The sequence below is a fragment of the Orbicella faveolata genome, unplaced genomic scaffold (genome assembly GCF_042242905.1).
Source record: "Orbicella faveolata isolate gen_17 unplaced genomic scaffold, um_ofav_v1 contig_24, whole genome shotgun sequence".
Lineage (NCBI taxonomy): Eukaryota > Metazoa > Cnidaria > Anthozoa > Scleractinia > Merulinidae > Orbicella > Orbicella faveolata.
In genome coordinates, this window is record NW_028301552.1 from 19,794,540 (window position 1) to 19,805,000 (window position 10,461).

At 38.6% G+C, this 10,461-nt stretch overlaps 1 protein-coding gene across 2 annotated transcripts; it reads left to right on the top strand.

The window, feature by feature from the left end:
- The first annotated feature begins 10 nt into the window (after positions 1-10).
- Positions 11-9,358, top strand: LOC110063159 (uncharacterized). Of its 2 annotated transcripts, XM_020770112.2 has the most exons (3): positions 11-2,104; positions 5,482-5,613; positions 5,977-9,358. In XM_020770112.2, the coding sequence occupies exon 3, from the start codon at positions 6,426-6,428 to the stop codon at positions 7,470-7,472; it is 1,047 nt and encodes a 348-aa protein (XP_020625771.2). In that variant the 5' UTR covers positions 11-2,104; positions 5,482-5,613; positions 5,977-6,425; the 3' UTR covers positions 7,473-9,358. The 2 variants fall into 2 exon arrangements, with proteins under 2 accessions (XP_020625771.2, XP_089147333.1); XM_089291207.1 differs by lacking the exon at positions 11-2,104 and having other exon boundaries at positions 2,115-5,613.
- The last annotated feature ends 1,103 nt before the right edge of the window (positions 9,359-10,461 follow it).

The following is a 10,461-nucleotide window of genomic DNA, read 5'->3' on the forward strand; positions in this document are numbered from 1 at the left end:
TGTCGAATGCATAAATTACGAAATAACGGCAAGGCATGTAACGTTTGCTAATTTCATTTTCCCGCATCCTAAGTACTATAAATATGCCTTGCCGTTTTCTCTAGAATCAAGTTATCTTTTATCCCCGTGTGTTAATAGTACATGGGAGTGTTCATTACACAAATTATGTATTAGCTGGATAGATATAAAACGGTTCACTTTACTTAAGTGAGGGTCTCCCAGGGCTTTTGGGGAACAAGGAACATTGGCAAAATATCGAAGGGAACAAGGGACCATTAGCCATTTTTTGGGAACAGGGGAACAAAATTCGAAAAATTACGAAGGGGAACAAATAACGAAAATGTGTGGGAACATGGGAACATGGGGCAATTTTGGAAAGGAACAAGGGAACAAAGACCCCCTCCTGGGAGACCCTCTTAAGTGACGAAAAGTATTTGATTTTGCATAACTACGCTACACCATTGGCTTGAAAACTTCGCGCCATGCACTTTTTCACCCAATCAGAAGTGAGAAAAAAACCAGTCGTGACTGGCGCAACAAAATTCTTCAAGGTTAGGGAAAAGTCAGGGAATTTTATTGTGAGTCAGGGAAAATTGAAGTAATTCAACGCGGCTGATTTAATACCATTGCATGAAGACTAGAAGAAACATTTGGGGCTCACTCTGATCTCAAAGATAAATTTGTTGAAAACTTACCAGTCTTAATGAGTGGCTCAAAAGCACGGCTATAAGTTGAGAACAGAAGCCGCTACTATATCTGACATCGTATTTATTTGGTCAGGAAAATCTTATTTTTATCAGGCTAAAGGCAGGAAAAAGTCAGGGAATTTTGAAAAGTGATGCCTGTGGAAACCATTATTGAGCGCTACTCAGGCACTTCACGTGAGTAGGTGTTTAGAAACCCAACAACCACTTGATTATTTTACAACCAAGCGGACAAAGATGTTTTCTTATTTCTTAGTTAAGGCCATTGGAAAGTTATCATATAGTATTTCACAGTAGTCTGGGGTTGAAGTTTGAATATTACATAGTTTTAATATCTGATTAAAAACAAGTAAAGTTAGTTTAAATTTCAGTCCACTTCTGAGGGCATTTATTCACTTGCTCAATTGAAATACAATGTCGGCCATGTAATGAGCATAGTGGGTTTTGCATTTGAAGTGAGACATTTCGTAAGCCATGCTAGCTACGTCCTATGGGCAAACTAAAGGTTAAGCGTATGTGGTGTTCTAGTGAAATTCAGAGCTGACTTTTATAAAAAATCATTTTCGATTTCTCAGTTTGCCAAGTTCTCAAGTGTCCACTGCGGGTCTCACGATTGAACGAGACTTGCTGGCCGATATCACAGCAGTAAAAATCCGATCGAAATTTGTTGATCTGTATATCGCATTTTAATGTCAGCTATACAAAAAAAAAAAACAAATTCGCACGCGGTAGAAAACTCCAGTGATGTTGATTACTCTTTAATCTAAACTTCCTATAACTGAATGAAAACAAAAATCTACGAAAGCAGTCATCATAAGGCTGCTTTTTCATTTATTTATCTTCTCAATTGGATTTTGCTCATATATTTAAATTGTGTCTCAAGTTCTCAAAATATTGGCAAAAATTTTACGACTTGTAATGTTCCTGAAATGTCGGGTTTTACACCCTGGAGTGCATACCTACTTCAATATAAGGGAGCAGTTGTTTAAGTATGAATTAAATATGATGTCAGCACAGCGGTCAAATAAATAAATGACATGTTCACCGTGAATAACTGATGACGTCCGGTTATTTGTACTGGAGTCGCCCTCTGTGCTTCTGGCGATTTCGTGGCCTTTTCGCTAATTCGTACCAGGTCATTGTATTTTCTAGGTAACCAGTCATTTGTATTTCCGTAATTAAGTCTTGCGGACTTTTTTTATCTCGGTTTTTTTTTCCTATTTTGTCCCGAAAATTTCGCGGTGGCAAATTTCTGGTCTGGCACTCGACGACTGGTTTGTGGGAGAAGATAACGAACGAAATTGCATTTTAAAGAGGCACAGAAGTCTCCACTAGAAACCCGCTTCAGTTTTGCGGCATCTGAGCTGAGAACAACCGAGCTAACTGTCGTGTCACTAAAAGTAAGTATCCTGTTATTTTAGTATTTTAACTTTTGTAATTGCTTTTAAACGTGATTCTCTTTTCTTTGCCAGTTAAGCACCCTTAGGGATGATATTACTTGCCCGTGGTTCAGTTTTAAGAATATGTATGCGGTGATGTCAATTTAGTGAAACTGGAAATTTCGTTGCATTAGTGGTAAGCTTTCAGAGGTAAAATTCGGTTATTTGAAGCATAACAACCCCATACCTTTCTACTCGTTTAAGATCTATACCTCACCACTCCACGAACCAAGAAAGGTTCGATCAAGTGTCCTCGTACCTTTCTTTGTTTATTGTCTTATTTTTCCGCGAAATCTCTCCAAAATTACAGGCCAATGGGACGCTCAAAGTCACGGAGTCGGAAGTCTTCCTTTGTTTTACCGTTTCGTGATAAACATTAAGCCACACACACCTGAACAAACATGTCGCCAAATCGCCATTTACACCGTAAGTCGTGACTGTCCTATCATGCATGGAGCGATTGTTGCCTTGACTTGGCTCCAAATGATTTCGATTATGCTTAGTAAAACACCATGCGGATGTTATGATGAGGTGAGTTTTTGAATATCCAATAAAATTCCCTTCATTGTGCTCAAAAAAGGAACGGCTGCTAAAACAGTACTGACAAACACGAACAAATTAACATCAACCTCTGAGACTCCTTTTTATTGCCATGTTAATCACACTGCCCTCGCGCCAGGATGTAATGTAAAACTTCAACATTTAGAAAATTGTACTTAAATGAAAGTCTGTTTTCTTTTCTTATAATAATGATTGTACTTTTGAGCATTGTCTTATTTTGTGTAACATCCTATATCTTGGTGCGTGAGTTGATTAAAATTTGCACAACTGGGTTTTTACTATAGAATTCCACTATCTGATAATTCATCGTTTACGATTACATAAAATTTATGATCTTTCGATCTTAGTCATCGAGAAAGCATCCAGCGCCAAAAATCGCCCGAATCAATTCAAGCACTTCGTTTTATCTAAGTAATGGAGATATGATCTCCGTGGGTTGAATGTGGTCTTTTATGACGAAAGCTGGAAAGTGGATCTTCGCAAAGTAAGTGAAAGCGTGGTTTTCTACGGACATGTCACTCAAGATGTCACAGCTAAAAGACCACTAAAACTTTAATTTGTGGAGAATGTTATTCAAGTCCTTACTTAATTTGGCCGCGGCCAATGGGTATGAAATAGCCTGTCTTGGATAAGTAACAAAGACGATTCGTGTCTTTTAGAAAAGCTTGCGAAATGTCGTCTTTTAAATTATTGTGGGGTGTAATTAGACGAAACAGATGGTGCAGGGCAAAAAATTATTGGATTTGATAGCGGGTAGTTTTAAAGTTTTTAATCGTTTTTTTGTTTTTTATTTTTTCATTTAAAAGTTGAATGAAGAACCGGAGGCAAATTGTTGAATCGAACTTGAGTGAATGCTAGGTTGTGTGGCATTTGAACTACCAGTTGTCAGCCTTTAATTTTCACATGAATAGCTGTTCGAAATAGCACGCCAAGCATTAAAGTTAAATTAGCAGGGAAATTAATTTCTCGGCGTATTTCATCATCGTTACGAACAAATACTAAGTCTCTCATTTTCCTCAAAATGCAGCGGAGAAAAATCTACAAATACATCAACACCCTCTTTAGAGCTGTCAATTGCCGTTCAAAAAACAAACCTTAATGATGAAGCTATCAAGCTTTCTGCATTACCGATCATTTCCAAAGATTTGGTCAAGCTGGTTTTATGGAACAGTATTATCGGGACTTTTTGTCGAGTTTCTTCAAACTAAAGTGACATCTGATTCTGAGTTCGAAGTCGGAATTACAAAACAGTTAGAATGGAATGGACTACACTGCATTATGATGGACAAATAGTGAGATTCCGCTTGCGAAATTCGGCAAATATTGCAGACTTTCAACACCTTGAGTAACTCAACACCGAAAGATACGACTTAGCGAAAACATTTAAAATAGAAAAACGATTGTTTATTATATGGCTACAATGCTCCGTGAGCGGGCAAGATGAATCAAATCCTGCGCTGTGATTGGCTACCCGAGCCTATCTTGCCCGCTCGGGACTACCCGCCGAGTCCCGCAAGATTATTTTCCCCGAAAGCCATATAATAAATCCTTTATTGACCAACCTTGTTCGGTAAAGATGGCCGGATATTGGCTTCGTTCTTTTTTTTGCGAGTTTATGGACCTCGACTCCGTCTGGGTCCATAAACACGCAAAAAAAGAAGTTGGCCGATATCCAGCCATCTTGACCTCACACTTGGTCAATAACCCATACATCCTGTTCTGATTTTGACGGCTGAGACTTAAAGAAAATCTTCTTTGAAAAAGTAGTTGATTTCATTCTATTTTACACACGCTTGGTCATTTTTGTCTTAGTTTTACTTTTAATGCAAATATCTTGGTTCACTTCACCAACAGTTTCGATTAACATGGCAAACATGGCAAGATTCGGCAGGTTGTATTGACATTTCGCAGCAAATATGTCTGTTTGCAAGGATATGACGTCAAAGAATGACATGCAAACAAATTTTATGAACGTGGGTAGTCGCTGAGGTTCTCATACTGTTTTCAATCACTCAGACTCTGTAATTTAGAAATTTTCGTTTGTTTTGTCCCACAGTGAACAGTCATTTCCCTGTGAAATTATTTACTATACTAAATTACCTGCAACAGCAAATAATATCGAACGTTTAGAAAGTAAAACGAGTTAAACATATAAACGCAATGAAAACTTGAGTTCAACATTAGGGTTGTAAAGCCATAAAAAAAAAGACAGAAACGAAGCTTGCGGCAAAAATGCACTGATTACAATATTATAAAGAAAGAAAGGGTCAATGTAATTTCTAGTTTGGCCTCAGCGTTACTGCAATTATATTCTGGCAATGCAGTAATTTTCCAAAAGGAGGTTTCATTGTTTCGCTCTCTTTTAAGAACAACAGTTGTCTGAGCACACGCATAAGAAGATATCAGGAAATTTGCATTATCATGGCACCTGTCATTCCCTAACTTCTCACATTGTGACCGACATCGCCGTGACTGCCGTCGTTTACATAACCATTTAATTTATTGTCATTCACAACCAAAAATTCTGTCCATGCATATGAACAGTTCAAGTAGCACACAACGCGCGCGGCTCCTTTCGTTCCGCGTTCTCAGTGCCACGTTTGGAAATTGATGTTTTATTTATCTTCTTGTTTCGTTTACACGATTCGAGTAAACCTATGCCCAGCTAAACTGAAGCAGTTTGTTTTTCGAAAGTGGTGGAGAGGGGGTGTTTTGTAATTCAACTCTTAAGTAAACGCTTTGCGTCAGAGATTGATCATTTCATTCGACTTCCTCAGAAACGAAACTCCAGTGAAACCGAACGAACCGGATGCCGTTCAGCGCTAGAAAATAACCATCACGAGACTTCAACACTGTTCAGCTTATCAAAAACTGCTCTGTTTCTAGATCCTTTAGCACTGATGTACCACGTAAGTATAAGTTAAACTGCTGAGATCTTTAATCATTAAAACCTTCAAACTAGTACGAAATATCATGAAAGCTATCTTGTCAGAAACCACCCAACACAGACAATGCGGTGGTAGTGTTAATTGGTTGAGGAAACTGTCCTCTTGTGAAATTAAGTCTCTTAATTGTAGTGATTTTGTAGACCAGTTTGAATTTATAAGGAGACTATTGTAAGCAGGGCTACGTGTTGTCTTTTTAAAACACTATCGACAATGTCATTGAGAATAAATCTTAGCGACCATTATTCACCTGTAAGGTGGGTAGAACTAAAACCATTAGCGGTCCAATTTTTAGTCAACCATGACATTGTTTCGCTTATCTTTCAGACTCTGTTGTACCAATTAAGACTGCGATGAATCTTATGTAATTTTACACTGGCTCAAGGCGAAGACATCCGATCCAAGAGAGAGTTGAATCGGCTGAGCACCTGTCATCACAACTTACAGAATATTTCGCAAAACGATACGCCTCATTTCCATTTATTGATGAAATATAGTGCCTTTCGCGCCATTGTAATTATTTCGCTGCTGTGATCTCACAGTGGAAGTAATTATTTAGCTTGCCTGTTAATATAAAAACCTCCAGGCCATCATATATTGTCTCAGGAGTTTTTTTCCTGGCAGCTGAACTAAATATAATACTGGAAGAAAAACACTTTTTCGCGATAATCTCCTTCGTTTAACCACAACAGAAGAGAGTTTACATCTGGCGTTGTGTCACGTTGTGGACACGTAGTGACGAGAAAATTATTGGACTGACACTTTTGGCTTCAGCCATGTTTAACAATACTACTGAAGACCTGTCAGGCGACATCCTGCCAGAGTTACACACCTACCGCCATATTGAGCTGGCGTCCGCGATTGTCCTGTGTGTTCTGTCACCGGTTACTGTGATATCGAACGCTCTGCTTTTGACGGCGATATATAAGGATCCTTTGAGGTGTTTCCGTACTCCAATGACCTTCTTTATTGCGGGTCTTGCCGTGGCTGACTTCCTCATTGGATTGACGGTTGAACCGTTTTTTGCCGCTTATTACTTTAGGGAGAGGCCCAGCGAGAGTTTCAGATTAATTCACAGAATAGGAGGCATCATCTCCACAGTTGCAATTAGCTTGTCTTTCTTCGTTGTATTGGCGCTGTCGGTGTGTCAGTACATTGCGGTAACGTACCCACACCAATTCAAAGAAATTGTGTCTAGAAATCGAGTTTTATCCTTCCTCACTGTTAGCTGCGTGTACCTCACGAGTTTCTGTATGTTGCAGTTTACAGGAATGAACATGAGCACGTTCTTAAAGATGGACCTTATCATTCACCCCACATTGTTTTCACTCATTCTAATAATAGTCCAGGTCCTACTTTACACCTCGTTCAACCGGCATCTACAACAAAGCAACACGCTTCGCAGAAAAGCATCCTTAAACCAGTCGCTGCAGAAAGTGAACTCGTACAAGAGGAGACACAATGAACGCCAGTTCACCGTCATGACATTTTATCTCACAGCCATCTTGCTAGCTTCGGCTTCTCTGCACAATGTGGTCCTGTATATTTATCTCTTTAGGAAGCCAAAAAACAAGGTCGAAAATGTCAACATCCACATTGGACTTCGCATCAGTGATCTAATGCTCTTTATTAAGGTCGCTTTAGACGTGTTTATCTATGCATGGAGACTTCCTTCTTATCGTAGAGCTCTCAGGTACACGCTATTTGGTCGTCGATCCATGTCGCGACCGTCTTCCACACTGCGGAAAACCAGTGGTGGTATTACAGGCATGCAAGGGATTGGTCGAAGAGAGCCTGGAACAGAACATACATCAACAGTATAACTTTGACACTGAACTTTTTGTGTGGGCTTACAAAAATTGCAACCCAAAGTTTGGGTAAAGATTACCCGGAAATTTAAACTGAAAGGTTTTTCCTTTGTAAGTTATTGGGAGCCCAAGAATTATAGGAAGTGAAATTCAGCGTCTCACTTCCTGGGCTTTTTCCTAGACGATTTTCAAATTTCGGGGAGAAAGGCCTGAAAACGAGTGATACTTACAAGACAGTGGTAGCCACAGCGACTAAAGATGCGTATTTCCTTTGTACAAAGAACACAGTCTAGTAAATGACAGGGAAATCGCTGTGTTGTAAAGCAATTTGAGTCAATAAGATCATCTCATACTAAAATTGAACAAGAGAAAATAAATATTTGTTAAATCCGATCGGATTTTTGCCTTGTCCCTTTTTTTCCGTCACATGCAAATTAGTGAAAGACACCAAAAATATCGTCCCATTGCGACATGTCGTAGACAAATTGGCTGCTTTGTGGTCTTTGTAGTATAATAAAATTATTGGATTTACCAGAAAAGTCAAAATTAAAATCATGTGGTTTATTTATTTAAAGTTTATATTTATCAAGAGAATTATCTGGCAATTTTTTTTTTAAGATGTTATGGACCCACCAGCGAGATTTTCAGCAGAGATATACTAAATAAAATGACCGCTCTTTCTTCTGGAAGTCAAAGCTCTATTATATGAATTTCATCTCTCCGTTAAATAAAATATCGGTTTCCATTTGTGAACTGAGTAGCTTGAGTTCAGACGTCTACGATTTTTTTTTTTTTTTTTTCACTTTTTACGCGCGAAAAGTAACCTGCGATTCGGTCTTTTTGGGTGAACGGGAAGGGCCAAAAAAAGAACGCCTGATCGCAGCTTATACGCGAACGGAAAAAGTAGACGTCAGCACGTCTCTGATCTCTCCCGCACCATAATGAAGAGGGCTCCAAAAACAGGTAGCAAGCAAAACCCAGCGGGTACACATTGGATCGGTGATTGATTCATCAATTCGGCCGAAGTTCTTCACGAAAGATTAAGCAAAGCCGGCACAACTTGATCACAACCGGTCACCATTATGTATAGAGCAAGTTACAGAATTTTGATACGAAGGTGTTTTAAAGAGTGATTATTGTGAAATAAAGTGTAATGCACACAATTTCCCTAATGCGGAGAGAGCTAGTGAAGATTTTAGTCCCGATAAGATGATAGTCGTATTATATTGTATTAAGACGGCGGTTTTGCAGAAAGACCACTCGAAAATGGATCGATCATATATTTCCTTGTCAGGATAAAGGAAGTTTTATCTTATTCAGTGGTGATGAGATGAAAAACAGTTCCTTTGCTTCTACAGATGAACTTAAGTCTGGTAAAACGCTCACAACATTTTAAACCACGGAGTACACTCCCTATAGCAGACTACCGGGGTTGTTCCACCCTCCACCCTTTTCACCTGAAGTATCTGAAACGATATGGGATTTCTCGCACTGAAGAAATTCAGAAGAGAAAAGGAAACTGTCTCAATTAAGAATTTAAGAGTGCCATTCAAGATATTTCGAACAAACAGACCTAACTGCCGATTTACCAAAGAAATTTTAGGAATTATGCAATCCAAGAGTATGGAATGGATGCAGCGTGTATAAAGGTACTTGAAAGTCGCACCATTTTACGTCAAGGATATACGAAAAAAAATTATCTTTTCTCTCAAAACTGGTATACTAACTGGTAAGGGTCTAGACCTCGTGGCGGAGCCTCACCGTGTCGAACTCTGTTCGAAAAGAAATGAAAGACACCAAAAATATCGTCTGATTGCGACATGTCGTAGACAAATTGGCTGCTTTGTGGTCTTTGTAGTATAATAAAATTATTGGATTTACCAGAAAAGTCAAAATTAAAATCATGTGGTTTACTTATTTTAAGTTTATATTTATCAAGAGAATCATCTGGCAAAATATATTTTTTAAGATGTTATGGATCCACGCCAGCGAGATTTTCAGCAGAGATATACTAAATAAAATGACCGCTCTTTCTTCTGGAAGTCAAAGCTCTATTATACGTTGGGTAGCCTTCCTCTCAAGATTTCAACATAACTTAATAATAAAATTATGGTAACATTGCTGGGCCCACATATTGCACGCGTTTGGATCCGCGCGGATCCAGATCTTGAACTAAGGGGGCGGGGGTGAGGGGAAGGGGCGGTTTTGTTTTGTTTGCCCTGCCGGCTTTTCTTCCTTCTGTGATTTTTTCTTTTTTTACCCAAAATAGGCGGGGGGAGGGGGGTGCGGACCGGCCTAGGCGCACCTTACTGCGCCTGCGTAAGATTGCTTATGCTTATGCTGATGCAGAAGTGAAAACTAGCCTTTGATAAAAAGAAAAAAGTAAGCTTAAAACGATGGCTGGCCGATTATTCATTAGTTCTCATTGCTTTTGCCATGCATCTAAATTTTACAACAATTACAAATATACCTAAAATACCCGTTTTGAGTAAATTGGGCTAGACACCGGTTGGTTAAATATTTCTTGGTTGCACAATCCAGAATGCAATTTAAACGAGAAGGCGGCATCCTTACATCGTTTTTAAATTAATAGATATGTTTACGTTTGTCGCTTCCGAAAAGACGCATTTGCTTTATTTCAGTTGATGAACAGCAAACGTTGTTACTGTTGTTGATGAACGCGGTATTGTACGGTACAATAAAATATTGCTCAAAAACATATTAATTAAGCAAAAGTAATATAACCAATACCGCTTTGTAAGCATTTTTGTGTGGTATGATTATTTTAGTTATTTTAGAGTTTTTGTTTGTAAAATATATATTTACACATTTATTCTCAAGTTCTACGGATTTTGAATATCAAAAAGAACTTGACGATATTGAAGACTTGTAGAATTGAGAATATTAAAATAACAGTTCTAATGCACGATTCCTATATGCGGTAGACATACATAATTTCCTTAGTTAAGGTGGTCGAACACAGTTTTCGCGCGCGCTTTTGCTG

Bases quoted from the DNA above. Each gene is read 5' to 3' on its own strand.
- LOC110063159 (XM_020770112.2), top strand. From the start codon at position 6,426: ATGTTTAACAATACTACTGAAGACCTGTCAGGCGACATCCTGCCAGAG.